The sequence below is a fragment of the Taudactylus pleione genome, unplaced genomic scaffold (assembly GCF_031769625.1).
Source record: "Taudactylus pleione unplaced genomic scaffold, aTauple2 ptg000740l, whole genome shotgun sequence".
Lineage (NCBI taxonomy): Eukaryota > Metazoa > Chordata > Amphibia > Anura > Myobatrachidae > Taudactylus > Taudactylus pleione.
The window spans coordinates 131,910-159,876 of NW_028285142.1; the positions used below are offsets into that span (position 1 = coordinate 131,910).

At 47.1% G+C, this 27,967-nt stretch overlaps 1 protein-coding gene across 1 annotated transcript in view; it reads left to right on the forward strand.

Annotated features, from left to right (window-relative positions):
* CLSTN1 (calsyntenin 1) overlaps positions 1-27,967 on the forward strand; it is a 168,032-nt gene that overhangs the window by 46,410 nt on the left and 93,655 nt on the right. Inside the window, exon 2 of the mRNA XM_088457161.1 lies at positions 17,140-17,262. Within this exon, the coding sequence (XP_088313287.1) occupies positions 17,140-17,262 (123 nt within the window). The remainder of the gene's footprint in view (positions 1-17,139; positions 17,263-27,967) is intronic.

Consider the following 27,967-nt stretch of genomic DNA (forward strand, 5'->3'; position numbering starts at 1 on the left):
AGCTGGCCCTGCTCGTGAGAGCTTACAATCTAAAAATGATATCTCCGTGTGATGTGACACTCTGGGACCCTGCTAACCAATGTTTGGCCTCTGTAAATTAAGAATGTATGTTGCTGGCTTTGGGGTGGTCAAACAGGCGACACTAACTTGTACTCAAATGACCTGAATCCAGGGTGTACCCATGATGGATGACCCGCCATGTTACCACTGAGACCATCCGCTCCTGTCTGTGTAATTGGCTCTGTGTTTTCTTGTTCCATTCGTGTCCCTTTAAGTTTTGCTCCCGACATGACAAACTGTAAAGCTGGGTATACACCTAAAAGATATATCTCCAGATGATGGTTGTTCATACACACTGAACAACACTCATCTGGCTGCGGGTCCCGCGTCACACCCACCTCCTCGCAGCCTCTGCAGCAGGTATAATACGGGTGGCCCCTATCTCCGAGCTAGGAATGATTTCTCACTGCTAGCTTCCATACCTTACACCAGTCCCTAGCTCTGAGCTATGAATGATTTCTCACTGCTAGCTTCCATAGCTTACACCAGTCCCTAGCTCCGAGCTATGAATGATTTCTCACTGCTAGCTTCCATAGCTTACACCAGTCCCTAGCTCTGAGCCATGAATGATTTCTCACTGCTAGCTTCCATACCTTACACCAGTCCCTAGCTCCGAGCTATCAATGATTTCTCACTGCTAGCTTCCATAGCTTACACCAGTCCCTAGCTCTGAGCTATGAATGATTTCTCACTGCTAGCTTCCATAGCTTACACCAGTCTCTAGCTCTGAGCTATGAATGATTTCTCACTGCTAGCTTCCATAGCTTACACCAGTCCCTAGCTCCGAGCTAGGAATGATTTCTCACTGCTAGCTTCCATACCTTACACCAGTCCCTAGCTCCGAGCTATCAATGATTTCTCACTGCTAGCTTCCATAGCTTACACCAGTCCCTAGCTCTGATCTATGAATGATATCTCACTGCTAGCTTCCATAGCTTACACAGTCCCTAGCTCTGAGCTATGGATGATATCTCACTGCTAGCTTCCATAGCTTACACAGTCCCTAGCTCTGAGCTATGGATGATATCTCACTGCTAGCTTCCATAGCTTACACCAGTCCCTAGCTCTGAGCTATGGATGATTTCTCACTGCTAGCTTCCATAGCTTACACCAGTCTCTAGCTCTGAGCTATGGATGATTTCTCACTGCTAGCTTCCATAGCTTACACCAGTCTCTAGCTCTGAGCTATGAATGATTTCTCACTGCTAGCTTCCATAGCTTACACCAGTCCCTAGCTCCGAGCTAGGAATGATTTCTCACTGCTAGCTTCCATACCTTACACCAGTCCCTAGCTCCGAGCTATCAATGATTTCTCACTGCTAGCTTCCATAGCTTACACCAGTCCCTAGCTCTGATCTATGAATGATATCTCACTGCTAGCTTCCATAGCTTACACAGTCCCTAGCTCTGAGCTATGGATGATATCTCACTGCTAGCTTCCATAGCTTACACAGTCCCTAGCTCTGAGCTATGGATGATATCTCACTGCTAGCTTCCATAGCTTACACCAGTCCCTAGCTCTGAGCTATGGATGATTTCTCACTGCTAGCTTCCATAGCTTACACCAGTCCCTAGCTCCGAGCTATGAATGATTTCTCACTGCTAGCTTCCATAGCTTACACCAGTCACTAGCTCTGAGCTATGGATGATTTCTCACTGCTAGCTTCCATAGCTTACACCAGTCCCTAGCTCCGAGCTAGGAATGATTTCTCACTGCTAGCTTCCATAGCTTACACCAGTCCCTAGCTCTGAGCTATGAATGATTTCTACCTGCTAGCTTCCATACCTTACACCAGTCCCTAGCTCTGAGCTATGAATGATTTCTCACTGCTAGCTTCCATAGCTTACACCAGTCCCTAGCTCCGAGCTATGAATGATTTCTCACTGCTAGCTTCCATACCTTACACCAGTCCCTAGCTCTGAGCTATGAATGATTTCTCACTGCTAGCTTCCATAGCTTACACCAGTCCCTAGCTCCGAGCTATGAATGATTTCTCACTGCTAGCTTCCATAGCTTACACCAGTTCCTAGCTCTGAGCTATGGATGATTTCTCTCTGCTAGCTTCCATACCTTACACCAGTTCCTAGCTCTGAGCTATGGATGATTTCTCTCTGCTAGCTTCCATAGCTTACACCAGTCCCTAGCTCTGAGCTAGGAATGATATCTCACTGCTAGCTTCCATAGCTTACACCAGTCCCTAGCTCCGAGCTATGGATGATTTCTCTCTGCTAGCTTCCATAGTTTACACCAGTCCCTAGCTCTGAGCTAGGAATGATTTCTCACTGCTAGCTTCCATAGCTTACACCAGTCCCTAGCTCTGAGCTACGGATGATTTCTCACTGCTAGCTTCCATAGCTTACACCAGTCCCTAGCTCTGAGCTACGGATGATTTCTCACTGCTAGCTTCCATAGCTTACACAGTCCCTAGCTCTGAGCTATGGATGATATCTCACTGCTAGCTTCCATAGCTTACACCAGTCCCTAGCTCCGAGCTATGAATGATTTCTCACTGCTAGCTTCCATAGCTTACACAGTCCTAGCTCTGAGCTATGGATGATATCTCACTGCTAGCTTCCATACCTTACACCAGTCCCTAGCTCTGAGCTATGAATGATTTCTCTCTGCTAGCTTCCATAGCTTACACCAGTCCCTAGCTCTGAGCTAGGAATGATATCTCACTGCTAGCTTCCATAGCTTACACCAGTCCCTAGCTCCGAGCTATGGATGATTTCTCTCTGCTAGCTTCCATAGTTTACACCAGTCCCTAGCTCTGAGCTAGGAATGATTTCTCACTGCTAGCTTCCATAGCTTACACCAGTCCCTAGCTCTGAGCTACGGATGATTTCTCACTGCTAGCTTCCATAGCTTACACCAGTCCCTAGCTCCGAGCTATGGATGATTTCTCTCTGCTAGCTTCCATAGTTTACACCAGTCCCTAGCTCTGAGCTAGGAATGATTTCTCACTGCTAGCTTCCATAGCTTACACCAGTCCCTAGCTCTGAGCTACGGATGATTTCTCACTGCTAGCTTCCATAGCTTACACCAGTCCCTAGCTCTGAGCTACGGATGATTTCTCACTGCTAGCTTCCATAGCTTACACCAGTCACTAGCTCTGAGCTAGGAATGATTTCTCACTGCTAGCTTCCATAGCTTACACCAGTCCCTAGCTCCGAGCTATGAATGATTTCTCACTGCTAGCTTCCATAGCTTACACCAGTCCCTAGCTCCGAGCTATGAATGATTTCTCACTGCTAGCTTCCATAGCTTACACAGTCCCTAGCTCTGAGCTATGGATGATATCTCACTGCTAGCTTCCATAGCTTACACCAGTCCCTAGCTCCGAGCTATGAATGATTTCTCACTGCTAGCTTCCATAGCTTACACAGTCCTAGCTCTGAGCTATGGATGATATCTCACTGCTAGCTTCCATAGCTTACACCAGTCCCTAGCTCCGAGCTAGGAATGATTTCTCACTGCTAGCTTCCATAGCTTACACAGTCCCTAGCTCTGAGCTATGGATGATATCTCACTGCTAGCTTCCATAGCTTACACCAGTCCCTAGCTCCGAGCTATGAATGATTTGCTATTGGTGGAATATGGTTGCTGGAGTAGACATTATTTTGTTTTTACACATTGGCACATTATACTAACAGATTGAGCTATGTCAGTCACACATACATATATTGTGTGACACGGTTGGAGTAGTGGTTAGCTTTGCTGCCTCAAAAGACTGAGATCTTGGGTTTGACTTCTACCATTGTTTTATTTGTGTGGAGTTTGTAGGTTCTACCCATGTTTGTGTGGGATTGCTTCTGGTGCTCCGGTTTCCTCCAACAATCCAAAAATAAAAGTGAACCTGTGTCTGTACATGTGACAGGGGTTATGTGTTACTGGCTGTGGTATTGCAGGGGTTACACATTACTGGCTGTGGTATTGCAGGGGTTACATATTACTGGCTGTGGTATTGCAGGGGTTACACATTACTGGCTGTGGTATTGCAGGGGTTACATATTACTGGCTGGGGTATTGCAGGGGTTACATATTACTGGCTGGGGTATTGCAGGGGTTACACATTACTGGCTGTGGTATTGCAGGGGTTACATATTACTGGCTGTGGTATTGCAGGGGTTACACATTACTGGCTGTGGTATTGCAGGGGTTACACATTACTGGATGTGGTATTGCAGGGGTTACGTATTACTGGCTGTGGTATTGCAGGGGTTACGTATTACTGGCTGCGGTATTGCAGGGGTTACATATTACTGGCTGCGGTATTGCAGGGGTTACATATTACTGGCTGCGGTATTGCAGGGGTTACATATTACTGGCTGCGGTATTGCAGGGGTTACATAATACTGGCTGCGGTATTGCAGGGGTTACATATTACTGGCTGCGGTATTGCAGGGGTTACACATTACTAGCTGCGGTATTGCAGGGGTTACACATTACTGGCTGGGGTATTGCAGGGGTTACATATTACTGGCTGGGGTATTGCAGGGGTTACCTATTACTGGCTGCGGTATTGCAGGGGTTACCTATTACTGGCTGCGGTATTGCAGGGGTTACATATTACTGGCTGCGGTATTGCAGGGGTTACATATTACTGGCTGCGGTATTGCAGGGGTTACATATTACAGCGTTATCTGTTACTGACTATAGTATTGCAGACAAGGAGTGTGTTACCAGCTGTGGTATAGCAGTATGTTTGTGTTGTTAACAGCTGCGGTATTGCAGTATGTGTGTGTGTGTGTGTGTGCTACTGGCTGCAGTGTGTGTGTTACTGGCCGCAGTGTGTATGTGTGTTACTGGCTGCAGTATGTGGGTGTGTGTGTTACTGGCTGCAGTATGTGTGTGTGTGTGTGTGTGTTGCTGGCTGCAGTATGTGTGTGTGTTACTGGCCGCAGTGTGTATGTGTGTTACTGGCTGCAGTATGTGTGTGTGTGTTACTGGCTGCAGTATGTGTGTGTGTGTTGCTGGCTGCAGTATGTGTGTGTGTGTGTTACTGGCTGCAGTGTGTGTGTGTGTGTTACTGGCTGCAGTGTGTGTGTGTTACTGGCTGCAGTGTGTGTGTGTTACTGGCTGCAGTATGTGTGTGTGTGTGTTACTGGCTACAGTATGTGTGTGTTACTGGCTGCAGCTATGTGTGTGTGTGTGTTACTGGCTGCAGTATGTGTGTGTGTGTTACTGGCTGCAGTATGTGTGTGTGTGTTACTGGCTGCAGTGTGTGTGTGTGTGTTACTGGCTGCAGTGTGTGTGTGTGTGTTACTGGCTGCAGTGTGTGTGTGTTACTGGCTGCAGTGTGTGTGTGTTACTGGCTGCAGTGTGTGTGTGTTACTGGCTGCAGTGTGTGTGTGTTACTGGCTGCAGTGTGTGTGTGTTACTGGCTGCAGTATGTGTGTGTTACTGGCTGCAGTATGTGTGTGTGTGTGTTACTGGCTGCAGTATGTGTGTGTGTGTGTTACTGGCTGCAGTATGTGTGTGTGTGTGTTACTGGCTGCAGTATGTGTGTGTGTGTGTTACTGGCTGCAGTATGTATGTGTGTGTGTTACTGGCTGCAGTATGTGTGTGTGTGTTACTGGCTGCAGTATGTGTGTGTGTGTGTTACTGGCTGCAGTATGTGTGTGTGTGTGTGTGTTACTGGCTGCAGTATGTGTGTGTGTGTGTTACTGGCTGCAGTATGTGTGTGTGTGTGTTACTGGCTGCAGTATGTGTGTGTGTGTTACTGGCTGCAGTATGTGTGTGTGTGTGTGTTACTGGCTGCAGTATGTGTGTGTGTGTGTGTTACTGGCTGCAGTATGTGTGTGTGTGTTACTGGCTGCAGTATGTGTGTGTGTGTTACTGGCTGCAGTATGTGTATGTGTGTTACTGGCTGCAGTATGTGTGTGTGTGTTACTGGCTGCAGTATGTGTGTGTGTGTTGCTGGCTGCAGTATGTGTGTGTGTGTGTTTCTGGCTGCAGTGTGTGTGTGTGTTTCTGGCTGCAGTATGTTTGTGTGTGTGTTTCTGGCTGCAGTATTTGTGTGTGTGTGTTACTGGCTGCAGTATGTGTGTGTGTGTGTTACTGGCTGCAGTATGTGTGTGTGTGTGTTACTGGCTGCAGTATGTGTGTGTGTGTGTTACTGGCTGCAGTATGTGTGTGTGTGTGTTACTGGCTGCAGTATGTGTGTGTGTGTGTGTTTCTGGCTGCAGTATGTTTGTGTGTGTGTTTCTAGCTGCAGTATGTGTGTGTGTGTGTGTTACTGGCTGCAGTGTGTGTTACTGGCTGCAGTGTGTGTGTGTGTTACTGGCTGCAGTATGTGTGTGTGTGTTACTGGCTGCAGTATGTGTGTGTTACTGGCTGCAGTTATGTGTGTGTGTTACTGGCTGCAGTATGTGTGTGTGTGTTACTGGCTGCAGTATGTGTGTGTGTGTTGCTGGCTGCAGTATGTGTGTGTGTGTTACTGGCTGCAGTGTGTGTGTGTTACTGGCTGCAGTGTGTGTGTGTGTGTTACTGGCTGCAGTGTGTGTGTTACTGGCTGCAGTATGTGTGTGTGTGTTACTGGCTGCAGTATGTGTGTGTGTGTTACTGGCTGCAGTATGTGTGTGTGTGTTACTGGCTGCAGTATGTGTGTGTGTTACTGGCTGCAGTGTGTTTGTGTTACTGGCTGCAGTATGTGTGTGTGTGTTACTGGCTGCAGTATGTGTGTGTGTGTTACTGGCTGCAGTATGTGTGTGTGTGTATTACTGGCTGCAGTATGTGTGTGTGTGTATTACTGGCTGCAGTATGTGTGTGTGTGTGTTACTGGCTGCAGTATGTGTGTGTATGTGTGTTACTCGCTGCAGTATGTGTGTGTGTGTGTGTGTGTTACTGCCTGCAGTTGTGTGGGTGTGTGTGTGTGTGTTACTGGCTGCAGTGTGTATGTGTGTGTTACTGGCTGCAGCATGTGTGTGTGTGTTACTGGCTGCAGCATGTGTGTGTGTGTTACTGGCTGCAGTATGTGTGTGTTACTGGCTGCAGTATATGTGTGTGTGTGTGTGTTACTGCCTGCAGTTGTGTGTGTGTGTGTGTGTGTGTTACTGGCTGCAGTGTGTATGTGTGTGTTACTGGCTGCAGCATATGTGTGTGTGTTACTGGCTGCAGTATGTGTGTGTGTGTTACTGGCTGCAGCATGTGTGTGTGTATTACTGGCTGCAGTATGTGTGTGTGTGTTACCGGCTGCAGCATGTGTGTGTGTGTTACCGGCTGCAGCATGTGTGTGTGTGTTACTGGCTGCAGTATGTGTGTGTTACTGGCTGCAGTATGTGTGTGTGTGTTACTGGCTGCAGTATGTGTGTGTGTGTGTGTTACTGGCTGCAGTATGTGTGTGTGTGTGTTACTGGCTGCAGTATGTGTGTGTGTGTGTTACTGGCTGCAGTATGTGTGTGTGTGTTACCGGCTGCAGTTTGTGTGTGTGTGTTACCGGCTGCAGTGTGTGTGTTACTGGCTGCAGTATGTGTGTGTGTGTGTTACTGGCTGCAGTATGTGTGTGTGTTACTGGCTGCAGTATGTGTGTGTGTTACTGGCTGCAGTATGTGTGTGTGTGTGTTACTGGCTGCTGTTTGTGTGTGTGTGTTTCCGGCTGCAGTATGTGTGTGTGTGTGTTACTGGCTGCAGCATGTGTGTGTGTGTTACTGGCTGCAGCATGTGTGTGTGTGTTACTGGCTGCAGTATATGTGTGTGTGTGTTACTGCCTGCAGTTGTGTGTGTGTGTGTGTGTTACTGGCTGCAGTGTGTGTGTGTGTGTTACTGGCTGCAGTATGTGTGTGTGTGTTACTGGCTGCAGTATGTGTGTGTGTGTTACTGGCTGCAGTATGTGTGTGTGTGTGTGTTTTACTGGCTGCAGTGTGTGTGTGTGTTACTGGCTGCAGTGTGTGTGTGTGTGTGTTATTGGCTGCAGTATGTGTGTGTGTGTGTGTTACTGGCTGCAGTGTGTGTGTTACTGGCTGCAGCGTGTGTGTGTGTGTGTTACTGGCTGCAGCATGTGTGTGTGTGTGTTACTGGCTGCAGTATATGTGTGTGTGTGTGTTACTGCCTGCAGTTGTGTGTGTGTGTGTGTGATACTGGCTGCAGTGTGTGTGTGTGTGTGTGTTACTGGCTGCAGTGTGTGTGTGTTACTGGCTGCAGTATGTGTGTGTGTGTGTGTTTTACTGGCTGCAGTGTGTGTGTGTGTGTTACTGGCTGCAGTATGCGTGTGTGTGTGTGTTACTGGCTGCAGTGTGTGTGTGTGTTACTGGCTGCAGTGTGTGTGTGTGTGTTACTGGCTGCAGCGTGTGTGTGTGTTACTGGCTGCAGCATGTGTGTGTGTGTTACTGGCTGCAGCATGTGTGTGTGTGTTACTGGCTTCAGTATATGTGTGTGTGTGTGTGTTACTGGCTGCAGCATGTGTGTGTGTGTGTTACTGGCTTCAGTATATGTGTGTGTGTGTTACTGCCTGCAGTTGTGTGTGTGTGTGTGTGTTACTGGCTGCAGTGTGTGTGTGTTACTGGCTGCAGTGTGTGTGTGTGTGTTACTGGCTGCAGTGTGTTTGTGTGTGTTACTGGCTGCAGTATGTGTGTGTGTGTGTTACTGGCTGCAGTATGTGTGTGTGTGTGTTACTGGCTGCAGTATGTGTGTGTGTGTGTTACTGGCTGCAGTATGTGTGTGTGTTACTGGCTGCAGTATGTGTGTGTGTGTTACTGGCTGCAGTATGTGTGTGTGTGTGTTACTGGCTGCAGTATGTGTGTGTGTGTTACTGGCTGCAGTATGTGTGTGTGTGTGTGTTACTGGCTGCAGTATGTGTGTGTGTGTGTTACTGGCTGCAGTATGAGTGTGTGTGTGTGTGTGTTACTGGCTGCAGTATGTGTGTGTGTGTTACTGGCTGCAGTGTGTGTGTGTGTGTGTGTTACTGGCTGCAGTATGTGTGTGTGTGTGTTACTGGCTGCAGTATGAGTGTGTGTGTGTGTGTGTTACTGGCTGCAGTATGTGTGTGTGTGTGTTACTGGCTGCAGTGTGTGTGTGTGTGTTACTGGCTGCAGTGTGTGTGTGTGTATTACTGGCTGCAGTGTGTGTGTGTTACTGGCTGCAGTGTGTGTGTGTGTTACTTGCTGCAGTGTGTGTGTGTTACTGGCTGCAGTATGTATGTGTTACTGGCTGCAGTATGTGTGTGTTACTGGCTGCAGTATGTGTGTGTGTGTTACTGGCTGCAGTATGTGTGTGTGTGTTACTGGCTGTAGTATGTGTGTGTGTGTTACTGGCTGCAGTATGTGTGTGTGTGTTACTGGCTGCAGTATGTGTGTGTGTGTGTTACTGGCTGCAGTATGTGTGTGTGTGTGTTACTGGCTGCAGTATGTGTGTGTGTGTTACTGGCTGCAGTGTGTGTGTGTGTGTGTGTGTGTTACTGGCTGCAGTATAGGTGTGTTTGTGTTACTGGCTGCAGTATGTGTGTGTGTTACTGGCTGCAGTATGTGTGTGTTACTGGCTGCAGTATGTGTGTGTGTGTGTTACTGGCTGCAGTATGTGTGTGTGTTACTGGCTGCAGTATAGGTGTGTGTGTGTTACTGGCTGCAGTATGTGTGTGTGTTACTGGCTGCAGTATGTGTGTGTGTGTGTGTTACTGGCTGCAGTATAGGTGTGTTTGTGTTACTGGCTGCAGTATGTGTGTGTGTTACTGGCTGCAGTATGTGTGTGTTACTGGCTGCAGTATGTGTGTGTGTGTGTTACTGGCTGCAGTATGTGTGTGTGTTACTGGCTGCAGTATAGGTGTGTGTGTGTTACTGGCTGCAGTATGTGTGTGTGTTACTGGCTGCAGTATGTGTGTGTGTGTGTGTGTGTGTGTTACTGGCTGCAGTATGTGTGTTTGTGTGTTACTGGCTGCAGTATGTGTGTTTGTGTGTTACTGGCTGCAGTATGTGTGTTTGTGTGTTACTGGCTGCAGTATGTGTGTGTGTGTGTGTGTGTTACTGGCTGCAGTATGTGTGTGTTACTGGCTGCAGTATGTGTGTGTGTGTTACTGGCTGCAGTATGTGTGTGTGTGTTACTGGCTGCAGTATGTGTGTGTGTTACTGGCTGCAGTATGTGTGTGTATTACTGGCTTCAGTATGTGTGGGTGTTACTGGCTGCAGTATGTGTGTGTGTGTGTGTTACTGGCTGCAGTATGTGTGTGTGTGTGTGTTACTGGCTGCAGTATGTGTGTGTGTGTGTTACTGGCTGCAGTGTGTGTGTGTGTTACTGGCTGCAGTATGTGTGTGTTACTGGCTGCAGTATGTGTGTGTGTGTGTTACTGGCTGCAGTATGTGTGTGTGTTACTGGCTGCAGTGTGTGTGTGTTACTGGCTGCAGTGTGTGTGTGTGTGTTACTGGCTGCAGTATGTGTGTGTGTGTGTTACTGGCTGCAGTATGTGTGTGTGTGTGTTACTGGCTGCAGTGTGTGTGTGTTACTGGCTGCAGTGTGTGTGTGTTACTGGCTGCAGTATGTGTGTGTGTTACTGGCTGCAGTATGTGTGTGTGTTACTGGCTGCAGTATGTGTGGGTGTTACTGGCTGCAGTGTGTGTGTGTGGGTGTTACTGGCTGCAGTGTGTGTGTGTGGGTGTTACTGGCTGCAGTATGTGTGTGTGTGTTACTGGCTGCAGTATGTGTGTGTGTGTTACTGGCTGCAGTATGTGTGTGTGTGTTACTGGCTGCAGTGTGTGTGTGTGTGTGTGTTACTGGCTGCAGTGTGTGTGTGTGTTACTGGCTGCAGTATGTGTGTGTGTGTGTTACTGGCTGCAGTATGTGTGTGTGTGTGTTACTGGCTGCAGTATGTGTGTGTTACTGGCTGCAGTGTGTGTGTGTGTGTTACTGGCTGCAGTATGTGTGTGTGTGTGTTACTGGCTGCAGTATGTGTGTGTGTGTGTTACTGGCTGCAGTATGTGTGTGTGTGTGTTACTGGCTGCAGTATGTGTGTGTTACTGGCTGCAGTATGTGTGTGTGTGTGTTACTGGCTGCAGTATGTGTGTGTGTTACTGGCTGCAGTGTGTGTGTGTGTGTGTTACTGGCTGCAGTATGTGTGTGTGTGTGTTACTGGCTGCAGTATGTATGTGTGTGTTACTGGCTGCAGTGTGTGTGTGTTACTGGCTGCAGTGTGTGTGTGTTACTGGCTGCAGTTATGTGTGTGTGTTACTGGCTGCAGTATGTGTGTGTGTGTTACTGGCTGCAGTATGTGTGTGTTACTGGCTGCAGTATATGTGTGTGTGTGTGTGTTACTGCCTGCAGTTGTGTGTGTGTGTGTGTGTGTTACTGGCTGCAGTGTGTATGTGTGTGTTACTGGCTGCAGTATGTGTGTGTGTGTTACTGGCTGCAGTATGTGTGTGTGTGTTACCGGCTGCAGTTTGTGTGTGTGTGTTACCGGCTGCAGTGTGTGTGTGTGTGTGTTACTGGCTGCAGTATGTGTGTGTGTGTGTTTTACTGGCTGCAGTATGTGTGTGTGTGTGTGTTACTGGCTGCAGTATGTGTGTGTGTGTTACTGGCTGCAGTATGTGTGTGTGTGTTACTGGCTGCAGTGTGTGTGTGTGTGTTACTGGCTGCAGTGTGTGTGTGTGTGTGTATTACTGGCTGCAGTGTGTGTGTTTTACTGGCTGCAGTATGTGTGTGTGTGTTACCGGCTGCAGTTTGTGTGTGTGTGTTACCGGCTGCAGTGTGTGTGTGTATTACTGGCTGCAGTGTGTGTGTGTTACTGGCTGCAGTATGTGTGTGTGTGTTACCGGCTGCAGTTTGTGTGTGTGTGTTACCGGCTGCAGTGTGTGTGTGTGTGTTACTGGCTGCAGTATGTGTGTGTGTGTTACTGGCTGCAGTATGTGTGTGTGTGTGTGTGTTACTGGCTGCAGTATGTGTGTGTGTGTTACTGGCTGCAGTGTGTGTGTGTGTGTTACTGGCTGCAGTGTGTGTGTGTGTGTGTATTACTGGCTGCAGTGTGTGTGTTTTACTGGCTGCAGTGTGTGTGTGTGTGTTACTTGCTGCAGTGTGTGTGTGTTACTGGCTGCAGTATGTGTGTGTTACTGGCTGCAGTATGTGTGTGTGTGTTACTGGCTGCAGTATGTGTGTGTGTGTTACTGGCTGCAGTATGTGTGTGTGTGTGTTACTGGCTGCAGTATGTGTGTGTGTGTGTGTGTTACTGGCTGCAGTATAGGTGTGTTTGTGTTACTGGCTGCAGTATGTGTGTGTGTTACTGGCTGCAGTATGTGTGTGTGTTACTGGCTGCAGTATAGGTGTGTGTGTGTTACTGGCTGCAGTATGTGTGTGTGTTACTGGCTGCAGTATGTGTGTGTTACTGGCTGCAGTATGTGTGTGTGTGTGTGTTACTGGCTGCAGTATGTGTGTGTGTTACTGGCTGCAGTATGTGTGTTTGTGTGTTACTGGCTGCAGTATGTGTGTTTGTGTGTTACTGGCTGCAGTATGTGTGTGTGTGTGTGTTACTGGCTGCAGTATGTGTGTGTTACTGGCTGCAGTATGTGTGTGTGTGTTACTGGCTGCAGTATGTGTGTGTGTGTTACTGGCTGCAGTATGTGTGTGTGTTACTGGCTGCAGTATGTGTGTGTGTTACTGGCTGCAGTATGTGTGGGTGTTACTGGCTGCAGTATGTGTGTGTGTGTGTTACTGGCTGCAGTATGTGTGTGTGTGTTACTGGCTGCAGTATGTGTGTGTGTGTGTTACTGGCTGCAGTATGTGTGTGTGTGTGTGTTACTGGCTGCAGTATGTGTGTGTGTGTGTTACTGGCTGCAGTATGTGTGTGTGTGTGTTACTGGCTGCAGTGTGTGTGTGTGTGTGTGTGTGTGTGTGTGTGTGTTACTGGCTGCAGTATGTGTGTGTGTGTGTGTGTGTGTGTGTGTGTTACTGGTTGCAGTATGTGTGTGTGTGTGTGTGTGTGTGTGTGTGTTACTGGCTGCAGTTCAGTATACAGAAGTGTCTCCTGAAATGTATTTATTACTAATATTATTATTGAGTTGGGAGCAGCAGACGGGTGACAGGGTTATCTCCTGCTGTATTAGTGAGTAGGGAGCAGTAGAGGGGTCACGGGGTTATTATCTCCTGCTGTATTAGTGAGTAGGGAGCAGTAGAGGGGTCACGGGGTTATTATCTCCTGCTGTATTAGTGAGTAGGGAGCAGCAGACGGGGCACAGGGTTATCTCCTGTATTAGAGAGTAGGGAGCAGCAGACGGGGCACAGGGTTATCTCCTGCTGTATTAGTGAGTAGGGAGCAGCAGACGGGCCACAGGGTTATCTCCTGCTGTATTAGTGAGTTGGGAGCAGCAGATGGGGCACAGGGTTATTATCTCCTGCTGTATTAGTGAGTAGGGAGCAGCAGACGGGGCACAGGGTTATCTCCTGCTGTATTAGTGAGTAGGGAGCAGGAGACGGGTGACAGGGTTATTATCTCCTGCTGTATTAGTGAGTAGGGAGCAGCAGACTGGGCACAGGGTTATTATCTCCTGCTGTATTAGTGAGTAGGGAGCAGCAGACGGGGCACAGTGTTATTATCTCCTGCTGTATTAGTGAGTAGGGAGCAGCAGACGGGGCACAGGGTTATTATCTCCTGCTGTATTAGTGAGTAGGGAGCAGCAGACGGGGCACAGGGTTATTACCTCCTGTATTAGTGAGTAGGGAGCAGCAGATGGGGCACAGGGTTATTATCTCCTGCTGTATTAGTGAATAGGGAGCAGCAGATGGGGCACAGGGTTATTATCTCCTGCTGTATTACTGAGTAGGGAGCAGCAGACGGGTCACAGGGTTATTATCTCCTGCTGTATTAGTGAGTAGGGAGCAGTAGACGGGTGACAGGGTTATTATCTCCTGCTGTATTAGTGAGTAGGGAGCATTAGACGGGTCACAGGGTTATTATCTCCTGCTGTATTAGTGAGTAGGGAGCAGTAGACGGGTCACAGGGTTATTATCTCCTGCTGTATTAGTGAGTAGGGAGCAGCAGACGGGGCACAGGGTTATTATCTCCTGCTGTATTAGTGAGTAGGGAGCAGTAGACGGGTCACACGGTTATTATCTCCTGCTGTATTTGTGAGTAGGGAGCAGGAGACGGGTGACAGGGTTATCTCCTGTATTAGTGAGTAGAGCAGCAGACTGGGCACAGGGTTATTACCTCCTGCTGTATTAGTGAGTAGGGAGCAGCAGACGGGGCACAGGGTTATTACCTCCTGTATTAGAGAGTAGGGAGCAGCAGACGGGGCACAGGGTTATCGCCTGTATTAGTGAGTAGGGAGCAGCAGACGGGGCACAGGGTTGTCTCCTGTATTACTGAGTAGGGAGCAGCAGACGGGGCACAGGGTTACTACCTCCTGCTGTATTAGTGAGTAGGGAGCAGCAGACGGGGCACAGGGTTATTACCTGCTGTATTAGAGAGTAGGTAGCAGCAGACGGGGCACAGGGTTATCGCCTGTATTAGTGAGTAGGGAGCAGCAGACGGGGCACAGGGTTATTACCTTCTGTATTAGAGAGTAGGGAGCAGCAGACGGGGCACAGGGTTATCTCCTGTATTAGTGAGTAGGGAGCAGCAGACGGGGCACAGGGTTGTCTCCTGTATTAGTGAGTAGGGAGCAGCAGACGGGGCACAGGGTTACCTTCTGCTGTATTAGTGAGTAGGGAGCAGCAGACGGGGCACAGGGTTACCTTCTGCTGTATTAGTGAGTAGGGAGCAGCAGACGGGGCACAGGGTTGTTATCTCCTGCTGTATTAGTGAGTAGGGAGCAGCAGACGGGGCACAGGGTTATTACCTGCTGTATTAGAGAGTAGGTAGCAGCAGACGGGGCACAGGGTTATCGCCTGTATTAGTGAGTAGGGAGCAGCAGACGGGGCACAGGGTTGTCTCCTGTATTAGTGAGTAGGGAGCAGCAGACGGGGCACAGGGTTGTCTCCTGTATTACTGAGTAGGGAGCAGCAGACGGGGCACAGGGTTGTCTCCTGTATTAGTGAGTAGGGAGCAGCAGACGGGGCACAGGGTTAACTTCTGCTGTATTAGTGAGTAGGGAGCAGCAGACGGGGCACAGGGTTATCTCCTGTATTAGTGAGTAGGGAGCAGCAGACATGGCACAGGGTTATCTCCTGTATTAGTGAGTAGAGAGCAGCAGACGGGGCACAGGGTTACCTTCTGCTGTATTAGTGAGTAGGGAGCAGCAGACGGGGCACAGGGTTATCTCCTGTATTAGTGAGTAGGGAGCAGCAGACGGGGCACAGGGTTATCTCCTGTATTAGTGAGTAGGGAGCAGCAGACGGGGCACAGGGTTACCTTCTGCTGTATTAGTGAGTAGTGAGTAGGGAGCAGCAGACGGGGCACAGGGTTATCTCCTGCTGTATTAGTGAGTAGGGAGCAGCAGGCGGGGCACAGGGTTACCTTCTGCTGTATTAGGGTCTGATTGCACCAATGTTAAGACTCAGATAAGCAGATTACAGCAGATAAAGGCTTCAGCCTGATTAGCGCTGTACATTGCTCCTGCTAATCTCTGTTACTTGGTAATTAGTCACTATTTACCTGCTTTATGGTGTATAGGAATATTTATTTCAGGGCAGTGATTGGTGCCGCTCTGTAGGGAATTGTACGTGGTACATTCCTTTATCTGCACATGTAATGTAGATACTATTTATTCATTATAGCTTTTTATTTATCATATAGCATTTTGCTGCGTTATAGGTGTAAATTCCCCCCTATGGCAGATATACCAGACTATTAATGTTTGTATGGTACAAATATTGCTGCCACAAAGCCCAGCAGGTACCCACATGTAACAAGCCAGTCTGTCTGCGTTTTACCCTCCAATGTGTTCTTTAGGGTGGGGGTCACGTGGGGCCCTCGCTATAACCCTGAAGATTTTGCTAGAATCTTGTAGACACGTTTCCTGCTGTAGATTTATCTCCTCGCTCCCTAATAAATGTTGTTCATTCCCTTCAACAATCTGCCGCTTAATGTGTTATTCTGTCTGTACATGGCGGCTGGTGCTGTGTGACCAGGGCTCCCCGTGTTACTATATAGATAGTTCTGCTGCCGTCCTACAGCTCAGAGAATGGGCATAGAGACTGTCATTATACGGGATGCACTTACAGTGCCAGTGCTGGAATCCCCACTCCTGTCAGAATCCTGGCGCGGCATCCTGACGGGAAATACCGGGGGTAGGTACTATGAGGGGAGGGTTAGGTTTAGGGTACGTAGAGCAGGAGGTTAGGTTTAGGTAACTGGGATAGGGGGTGGGTTAGAATACTGACCGACAAGTCCTGGTCTCCTAACCCTGTCAGGATCCTGAGCGCCGAGATCCCGAGCGCTGTCATCCCGTACCCAATTATGCTGGGTGCTGGATCCCTCCCCAGACTGTATCTGAGGGGTGCGGGACTGTCACTGTTACAGGCATTTGGCAGCTGTACCCTCTGCGATGTTACTGCCCTTGTAGGTTGTTCACCAGACACCTAACCCAGCACATTCTGATTAAGCCCAATGGCAGATTTGTGTGGTCTCATCTGCGTTATGGTCCCCCCGTCAGGCCGCTATGGGTCACCTAGAAGTGTAAGGTGGCTGCCCACCATGTCTGCGATCCGTGATGCCAGGACATCGGGTGCCCACACAACATAGCCCATTCCTCACAGCATAGCCCATTCCTCACAGCGTAGCCCATTCCTCACAGCGTAGCCCATTCCTCACAGCGTAGCCCATTCCTCACAGCGTAGCCCATTCCTCACAGCGTAGCCCATTCCTCACAGCGTAGCCCATTCGTCACAGCGTATCCCATTCGTCACAGCGTATCCCATTCGTCACAACGTATCCCATTCGTCACAGCGTATCCCATTCGTCACAGCGTATCCCATTCGTCACAGCGTATCCCATTCGTCACAGCGTATCCCATTCGTCACAGCGTAGCCCATTACTCACAACGTATCCCATTCGTCACAACGTATCCCATTCGTCACAGCGTATCCCATTCCTCACAATGGCAGGACAATGCAGTCAGTTTCATTTATACAAGTCAGCATTTTCTATGGAAATAATTTTTAAAAATGAAATTTTACCACCTCTTCTGTCTAATTGTGGTTCTTTATCTTCCCTGTTTCTGCAGTTAATAAGCACAAGCCATGGATTGAAACGACGTACCACGGAATTGTAACGGAAAACAGTAACGCTGTTCTGCTGGACCCTCCGCTAATAGCACTAGACAAAGATGCCCCCCTACTTTACGCAGGTATGAGCCCCCGTCTAACTCGGCTCCTTAGGAGCGTTTATGTTGGTGTGTGGCTAATAGCACAGAACCTTCTACGCTGCCTCCAAGTTATCAAATGACTGATGTGCCTATCTGTGTACATACGTGTACGTGTGTGCCTATCTGTGTACATGTGTGCCTATCTGTGTACATACGTGTACATGTGTGCCTATCTGTGTACGTGTGTGCCTATCTGTGTACATACGTGTATGTGTGTGCCTATCTGTGTACATACGTGTATGTGTGTGCCTATCTGTGTACATACGTGTATGTGTGTGCCTATCTGTGTACATACGTGTACGTGTGTGCCTATCTGTGTACATACGTGTACGTGTGTGCCTATCTGTGTACATACGTGTATGTGTGTGCCTATCTGTGTACATACGTGTAAGTGCGTGCCTATCTGTGTACATACGTGTACGTGTGTGCCTATCTGTGTACATACGTGTACGTGTGTGCCTATCTGTGCATACGTGTACGTGTGTGCCTATCTGTGTACATACGTGTATGTGTGTGCCTATCTGTGTACATACGTGTATGTGTGTGCCTATCTGTGTACATACGTGTACGTGTGTGCCTATCTGTGTACATACGTGTACGTGTGTGCCTATCTGTGTACATACGTGTACGTGTGTGCCTATCTGTGTACATACGTGTATGTGTGTGCCTATCTGTGTACATACGTGTAAGTGTGTGCCTATCTGTGTACATACGTGTACGTGTGTGCCTATCTGTGTACATACGTGTACGTGTGTGCCTATCTGTGTACATACGTACGTGTGTGCCTCTCTGTGCATACGTGTAAGTGCGTGCCTATCTGTGTAAATACGTGTACGTGTGTGCTGATCTGTGTACATATGTGTAAGTGTGTGCCTATCTGTGTACATGTGTACGTGTGTGCCTATCTGTGTACATACGTGTACGTGTGTGCCTATCTGTGTACATACGTGTACGTGTGTGCCTATCTGTGTACATATGTGTAAGTGTGTGCCTATCTGTGTACATATGTGTAAGTGTGTGCCTATCTGGATACATACGTGTAAGTGTGTGCCTATCTGGATACATACGTGTAAGTGTGTGCCTATCTGTGTACATGCGTGTAAGTGTGTGCCTATCTGGATACATAAGTGTACGTGTGTGCCTATCTGTGTACATGCGTGTAAGTGTGTGCCTATCTGGATACATGCGTGTAAGTGTGTGCCTATCTGTGTACATACGCGTAAGTGTGTGCCTATCTGTGTACATACGTGTAAGTGTGTGCCTATCTGTGTACATATGTGTAAGTGTGTGCCTATCTATGTACATGCATGTAAGTGTGTACATACGTGTAAGTGTGTGCCTATCTGTGTACATACGTGTAAGTGGGTACATATGTGTAAGTGTGTGCCTATCTGTGTACATATGTGTAAGTGTGTGCCTATCTGGATACATACGTGTAAGTGTGTGCCTATCTGGATACATACGTGTAAGTGTGTGCCTATCTGTGTACATACGTGTAAGTGTGTACATACGTGTAAGTGTGTGCCTATCTGTGTGCATATTTGTCTGTGTGCCTATCTGTGTGTGTGTGTCTATCTGTGTACACATGTACACAATCTGTGTGTACATATGTGTGTGTACATATATCTGTGTGTATATGTGTGTGTACATTTCTGTATATAGATTGTAAGCTTACGAGCAGGGCCTTCCTACCTATATATCTGGCTGTTATTACCCAGTTTTGTTCTATTAATGTTTACAATTGAAAAGCGCAACGGAATATGCTGCACTATGTAAGAAGCTGTTAATAAATAAAAATTAGTATTTGTGTGTCACATATCTGTATGTACATGTATGTGTATCTGTGTGCACATATCTGTGTGCACATATCTGTGTACACATGTGTGTACCTATGTGTGTGTACATGTATCTGTGTACACGTGTGTAATGTGTATCTGTGCCTACCTATGTGTATGTGTGTGTACGGGCTCTGGTTCCTGCGTTGTACGGTGTCTGTGGGATGCCCAGGATGTATAAATCTGTCTGTGTGTACATGTGTGTATATCTGTGTGTACGTGTGTGTATATCTGTGTGTACGTGTGTGTACATGTGTGTACGGTGCTGCACAGTGCTGGGGGATGCCCAGGATGTATAAATCTGTCTGTGTGTACATGTGTGTATATCTGTGTGTACGTGTGTGTACATGTGTGTACGGTGCTGCACAGTGCTGGGGGATGCCCAGGATGTATAAATCTGTCTGTGTGTACATGTGTGTATATCTGTGTGTACGTGTGTGTACATGTGTGTACGGTGCTGCACAGTGCTGGGGGATGCCCAGGATGTATAAATCAGTGTATCTGTGTGTATGTATGTGTGTGTACATTTGTGTATATGTGTGTGTATGTATGTGTGTACATGTGTATATGTGTGTGTACGGTGCTACACAGTGCCTGGGGGATGCCCAGAATGTATAAATCCGTCTATCTGTGTGTACATGTGTGTATGTATGTGTGTACGGTGCTGCACAGTGCTGGGGGATGCCCAGGATGTATAAATCAGTGTATCTGTGTGTACATGTGTGTATGTATGTATGTGTATATGTGTGTGTACAGTGCTGCACAGTGCTGGGGGATGCCCAGGATGTATAAATCCGTCTATCTGATACAGAAGTTTGCTAATCGGCAATAATGAACTTGCCTGTCAGCCCCGCGCACCATCCCCATGTATTAGCTGATTGGCTGTCAGCCCCGCGCACCATCCCCATGTATCAGCTGATTGGCTGTCAGCCCCGCGCACCATCCCCATGTATCAGCTGATTGGCTGTCAGCCCCGCGCACCATCCCCATGTATCAGCTGATTGGCTGTCAGCCCCACGCACCATCCCCGTGTATCAGCTGATTGGCTGTCAGCCCCGCGCACCATCCCCGTGTATCAGCTGATTGGCTGTCAGCTCTGCGCACCATCCCCATGTATCAGCTGATTGGCTGTCAGCTCTGCGCACCATCCCCATGTATCAGCTGATTGGCTGTCAGCCCCGCGCACCATCCCCATGTATCAGCTGATTGGCTGTCAGCCCCACGCACCATCCCCATGTATCAGCTGATTGGCTGCCTGCTCTGCACAGATTCTGCCTCAGTGGGTTCCTCACCCCCCGGCTCTGTCAGGCAGGACCTCGCCGCTCAGCACTTTCTACCCTTCCCCACTCTGTTTGTTAGCAAATTGCTCATATAATGTAGCTGGGCAGCTCCTCCTTGTGCCTATAAGACGTATGGAGGAGGACAGGTGTGTAGAATGTGTGAGTTTGTGTGTTACACTCCGGTTTGTTAGCTCATATAATGCTGCTGGGCAGCTCCTCCTTGTGCCTATAAGACGTATGGAGGAGGACAGGTGTGTAGAATGTGTGAGTTTGTGTGTTACACTCCGGTTTGTTGTAGCGTTGATCATTGCAGAGTGTGAAACGTTACTGTTAGCGTGTGTGTTCCTCTGTAATGTGACCATGTATGTTTTACTCTTAACTTTGTTCATTGCTGAAATAATTACTTTTAACTAATAATATTCCTACAGGAGAGATCTGAAGTCCTGCAGATTATAATGAGACTGTAACTAAAGAGCGGCTATTTGTCGCTGTTACTGGGCGTTTGCTATACAGATAGGCCAGACCTGATATCTCTGGGGGTCTGCTAGGTTACTTAGATGATACAAGCTGTTATTATTAGTAGTAGTATTCTGACCCCTGGGGCCTGGTGCCTCACACAGCAGTGTGCCTCACGCACATACTCTGACCCCTGGGGCCTGGTGTCTCACACAGCAGCGTGCCTCACGCACATACTCTGACCCCTGGGGCCTGGTGCCTCCCAGCAGTGTGCCTCACGCACATACTCTGACCCCTGGGGCCTGGTGCCTCACACAGCAGCGAGCCTCACGCACATACTCTGACCCCTGGGGCCTGGTGCCTCACACAGCAGCATGCCTCACGCACATACTCTGACCCCTGGGGCCTGGTGCCTCACACAGCAGCATGCCTCACGCACATACTCTGACCCCTGGGGCCTGGTGCCTCACACAGCAGCGTGCCTCACGCACATACTCTGACCCCTGGGGCCTGGTGCCTCACACAGCAGCATGCCTCACGCACATACTCTGACCCCTGGGGCCTGGTGCCTCACACAGCAGTATGCCTCACGCACATACTCTGACCCCTGGGGCCTGGTGCCTCACACAGCAGTGTGCCTCACGCACATACTCTAACCCCCTTGGCCCTGGTGCCTCACGCACATACTCTCTCCCATTGTATAATGCAGCATTTACCATTGGCTGTAGCTGCGATGGCAGAATCCGCTATAGATGACTCGCAGTAACCAACCAGCTCTGACACCTCAGAACATAAATATCCATAATAAAGCGGTCAGAATGAAGCGTTGCCACGTGTACAGTAATCAGGCGATCACACAATTAGGCCAAATACACTGATATTCTGCCGTCCTGGGTAATTGGATATTCCCGTGTGGTCTTCTTATGACTGATACCAGCTAGCACAGAATGGAGATGAGGATGGGCATCGCAGCTTCGCTTTGTTAGACCCAACGTCACTGCCCAAAGGATTTAATTTGTGAAGTTATTGTAACTTTTTTTCTGTAATAACAGATTTAGATCAGTATCCTATTCAGCTATGCAGAAATACTATATAAGGCTCAAACTGCAGGTAACATAAGTCAGGATAAAGGAGATATGTGTGTGTGTGTGTATATATATATATATATATATATATATATATATATATATATATGTGTGTGTGTATATATATATATATATATATATATATGTGTGTGTGTGTGTATATATATATATATATATATATATATATATATATATATATATATACATACATACAAATAACAGCGGCACTCACAGGACTTGTAAAGAAGACTCCAGACTCCCAAGGTCAAGTTCAACGTTTCAGTCAAACGACTTTTATCTTGATAAAAGTCGTTTGACTGAAACGTTGACCTTGGGAGTCTGGAGTCTTCTCTACAAGTCCTGTGAGTGCCGCTGTTATTTGTATGGATATCTTTGATCCATTGGGACCATCTGAGGGCACCTAGGCATGTACAGTTTATTCATTTGCTGAGTGCTGGCATTATTTTGATATATATATATATATATATATATATATATATACACACCTGGTACATTGCTGCTGATGTGACCTAATGCTGGGTGATGGGCTGCAGGTAACATAAGTCAGGATAAAGGAGATATGTATATATACAGTCAGGTCCATAAATATTGGGACATTGACAGAATTTTCATATTTTGGCCTCTATTCACCACCACAATGGCTTTGAAATGAAACAAACAAGATGAGCTTTACCTGCAGACTTTCAGATTTAATTTGAGGGTAATTACATCCAAATCAGGTGAACGGTGTAGGAATTACAACGGTTTCTATATGTGCCTCCCACTTTTTAAGGGGCCAAAAGTAATGGGATTATCAACGCAAAAGCTATTTCATGGACAGGTGTGGGCTATTCCCTCGTTATTTCATTATCAATTAAGCAGGTAAAAGGTTTGGAGTTGATTCTAGGTGTGACATTTGCATTTGGAGTCAGTTGCTGCCGACTCTCAATATGAGATCCAAAGAGCTGTCACTATCAGTGAAGCCATCATTAGGCTGAAAAATCAAAACAAACCCATCAGAGAGATAGCAAAAACATTAGGTGTGGCCAAATCAACTGTTTGGAACATTCTTAAAAAGAAAGAACGCACCAGAGAGCTCAGCAACACCAAAAGACCCGGAAGACCACGGAAAACAACTGTGGTAGATGACAGAAGAATTATTTTCCTGGTGAAGAAAAACCCCTTCACAACAGTTGACCAAATCAATCTCCAGGAGGTTGGTGTATATGTGTCAAAGTCAACAATTAAGAGAAGACTTCACAAGAGTGAATAAAGAGGGTTCACCACAAGATGTAAACCATTGGTGAGCCACAAAAACAGGAAGACCAGATTAGAGTTTGCCAAACAACATCTAAAAAAGCCATTACAGTTCTGGAACAACATCCTATGGACAGATGAGACAAAGATCAACTTGTACCAGAGTGATGGGAAGTGAAGAGAAGGAAAGGAACTGCTCATGATCCAAAACATACCACCTCATCAGTGAAGCATGGTGGTGGTAGTGTCATGGCGTGGGCATGTATGGCTGCCAATGGAACTGGTTCCCTTGTATTTATTGATGTGACTGTTGACAAAAGCAGCAGAATGAATTCTGAAGTGTTTCGGGCAATATTATATGCTCATGTTCAGTCAAATGCTTCAGAACTCATTGGACGGCGCTTCACAGTGCAGATGGACAATGACCCGAAGCATACTGCAAAAGCAACCAGAGAGTTTTTTAAGGCTAAAAAGTGGAATGTTATGCAATGGCCAAGTCAATCCCCTGACCTGAATCTGATTGAGCATGCATTTCACATGATGAAGACAAAACTGAAGGGAAAATGCCCCAAGAACAAGCAGGAACTGAAGACATTTGCAGTAGAGGCCTGGCAGAGCATCACCAGGGATGAAACCCAGCGTCTGGTGACGTCTATGCGTTCCAGACTTCAGGCTGTAATTGCCTGCAAAGGATTTGCAACAAAGTATTAAAAAGTGAAAGTTAGATTTAGGATTGTTTAGTTTGTCCCATTACTTTTGGCCCCTTAAAAAGTGGGAGGTACATATAGAAACCGTTGTAATTCCTACACCGTTCACCTGATTTGGATGTAATTACCCTCAAAATAAATCTGAAAGTCTGCAGGTAAAGTACATCTTGTTTGTTTCATTTCAAAGCCATTGTGGTGGTGAATAGAGGCCAAAATATGAAAATTCTGTCAATGTCCCAATATTTATGCACCTGACTGTATGTATCTGGTACGTTGCTGCTGCTGTGACCTAATGCTGGGTGTATGGGCTGCAGGTAACATAAGTCAGGATAAAGGAGATAGATATATATATATATATATATATATATATATATATATATATATATATATATATATATATATATATATATATATATATATATATATATATACCTGGTGCATTGCTGCTGATGTGACCCAATGCTGGGTGTATGGGCTGCAGTCTGGAATGGTTCCTGGAAGCATTTCCGAGCAGCCACCTAATATGAATCTCCAGTCCCCATACACACTTGGTGCAGGCAGAGGCCACATTCCCAGAGAGTGGAGTCACAGGGAGCTGCCCATGTCACATACAGAAAGGCCTTGTTCTGTCCCTCCCCCGGCAGTGCCCATAGCCGGCCCTTTGTCCCAGCTTCTGCAGTAGGTGTTTTTGTTGAGCTAGAAGCCCATTACGTATGGTGGAAATGTTTTCCTGCAGGATCCGGTTGCAAATGTTAAGCTGCTTAGATGCCTCCTCACCTTATTAGTTATTTGGTTTAGCCATGGCTCGCATACTACTACAGCGTAGCGGGCTGCTGGCTGCCGTGGAATGAGTTAATGACCATAGCCGTGCTGGAACAGAGGTCCTGTTTTGTGGTGTCCTGGGCCTCTGTTCCCTGGGAATGCTGCTGTGTAATTATGTCCATCTAGACACCCAGTGCTTGCACCCTATAGGGTAGGAGCACGGTGAGATGAATTCATGCAGCGCGGCTTCTGCGCAACGGTCTATACATGAGGCCTAGTACCCGGGAGGAGAGAGATTTGTGTCTTTGTGCCAAGCAGCCATGGTGCCCAAAACTGTCGTCTTAGGAATGAGACTGACGTTCTGTCTGCAGCACCCTGGAATGTCCTATGGCATGTATCTAGCAGAACATCTGTATCTGGGTGTGTAACACGTACCAGCTGCCACATCTGCCCCGACAGGACCACCACATCCAATGTGCAAGTGTCATAGACCTGCGATTACAGCACTCGCATTGCTAAGTGCTGACACAGTAAAGCAGTTTTATAAGGGGAATCGCCCCCGTGTCCTGCATGTCTGCGAGGTGTATTGTCCCTGTACACTACTCTGTGCTCCCCCAGACGTTGCTCTCGCAGAGGCGGAATGATGATGCTGCTGTAGGACTGAAATCACTCTGCGGGTTAGGTGCAATGATTCTGTTATATTGGTTATTCTCGGACTGTGTGGTTAATTCTAGCTACAGTATTACGTTACTGACCATCAGAAATAATAGCGTCACACCCAGGGCTGCAATTCCAGCCATCTCCCCTGCGGTGCCAGCACGCAGCGTCCATATACAGCAGTGGTGGGGTTAGAGAATTCCTCCGGGCGCGTTGTGGGTTTTCCTGTGATAAATATAACCAGCCTGTGTTTGTGTTTCCATTAGTGATGCTATCGTGGTCTCTGTATATTTATACATGAGCGTGGGTATATCTGCTACAGCACAACTTGCACATTGATTGCTTACCATAGACTTGGATTGTGTTTGATGTTGTAATTGCAATATGCCAGGAGGGCTCAGGCCACCTGCCCTCTCCATACTGTGATACTGCCGGGACTGGGCATACATTAGGGTATAATGGGTTCTGCCAGCTCTCCCCGAAGCTCACAGGCGCGATTACTAGCTTAACATGTATAATAGGAATAACAGACGACCTCCTTCAAGTGAGCGAGCAAAGGACTTTGAGAACTTGCTGGGAGTGGAAGGGAAGCCGTGCCTGGAATGTAAATGAGCCGGTATTATTGCCGGTCTTGCTGCAGGCTGGAACGTGTGATGTGAGAATCAAAGGCTCCCGTATCCCACCAGGGAGCTGCGCCTCTCATTCCCCGTCTCCTCCTCCCTCTGTGCTGCTGTGAGCTGAGGGTACAAATGCCGCAACTGGGATAAGCCTGTCTGAGTCCTGCAGGCTCTCTGTACTTGATAAATCCAAGGGGCGTGTGATTAATCCTTATTCCAGTGTCACATATGGCAATGCACATGCTGGGGTGTATTTATTAACATTTTACAGAAAACCAAAAAGTTATATATTTAATTTTATTGATTTTTTTTTTTTTACTTCTGAAGTATACACTTAGCTCACAGCCTCTTCATATTGTATCCGCACTGTCATTTTGTCAGAGACAACGTTCTAGTTCCATCATGTCATGTTATAGGCGACGTTGTTCCACCATGTCATATTATAGGCAACGTTCTAGTTCCACCACGTCATATTATAGACGACTTTCTAGTTCCACCATGTCATATTATAGACGACGTTCTAGTTCCACCACGTCATATTATAGACGACGTTCTAGTTCCACCATGTCATATTACAGACGACGTTCTAGTTCCACCATGTCACATTATAGACGACTCTAGTTCCACCATGTCACATTATAGACGACTCTAGTTCCACCATGTCACATTATAGACGACTCTAGTTCCACCATGTCACATTATAGACGACTCTAGTTCCACCATGTCACATTATAGACGACTCTAGTTCCACCATGTCATATTATAGACGACTCTAGTTCCACCATGTCATATTATAGACGACATTCTAGTTTCACCATGTCATCATATAGACGACGTTCTAGTTCCACCATGTCATATTATAGACGACTCTAGTTCCACCATGTCATATTATAGACGACGTTCTAGTTCCACTACGTCATATTATAGACGACGTTCTAGTTCCACCAATGTCATATTATAGACGACGTTCTAGTTCCACCATGTCATATTACAGACGACGTTCTAGTTCCACCATGTCACATTATAGACGACGTTCTAGTTCCACCATGTCATATTACAGACGACGTTCTAGTTCCACCATGTCATATTATAGACGACGTTCTAGTTCCACCATGTCATATTACAGACAACGTTCTAGTTCCACCATGTCATATTATAGACGACGTTCTAGTTCCACCATGTTATTTTATAGACGACTCTAGTTCCACCATGTCATTTTATAGACGACTCTAGCTCCACCATGTCATATTATAGACTACTCTAGTTCCACCATGTCATATTATAGACTACTCTAGTTCCACCATGTCATATTATAGACGACGTTCTAGTTCCACCATGTCATATTACAGACGACGTTCTAGTTCCACCATGTCACATTATAGACGACGTTCTAGTTCCACCATGTCATATTACAGACGACGTTCTAGTTCCACCATGTCATATTATAGACGACATTCTAGTTCAACCATGTCATATTATAGATGACGTTCTAGTTCCACCATGTCATATTATAGACGACGTTCTAGTTCCACCATGTCATATTACAGACACCGCAGGACCTACATAGACGCAGCAACTATCATTTGCGTTGTGTGTGTGTGGTATGTATGTATGTATGTGTGTGTGTAGTATGTGTGTGTGTGGAATGTATATATGTGTGTGTATATATATATGAAACCCAGAACCTTGCGTCAGTAGTATACTATTTGGGGGCCCTGCTCCTTCTACTATCATTATTCCCCGGTGTGACCGGATGACCTCACTTCTCTACGCGATCACTGATTAGGCTTGATCTTAGGGGTATCTGGGATTCCTGCTTACCAGGATCTGGTCTAAAGATCTACAGGAAAAAGGTAGACAATGTCTAGATAGACACCAGATGATAGACAGTCAATAGGTCGACGGGGTCAAAAGGCTGACACACTAAAGGTCGACATGTAAGAAGGTCGATAGGTACAAATGGTCGACACATGATTTGTATATATTTTTTTTTTCTTTAGGAATAGGCACTTTGCGGAGGGTTAGAATTAG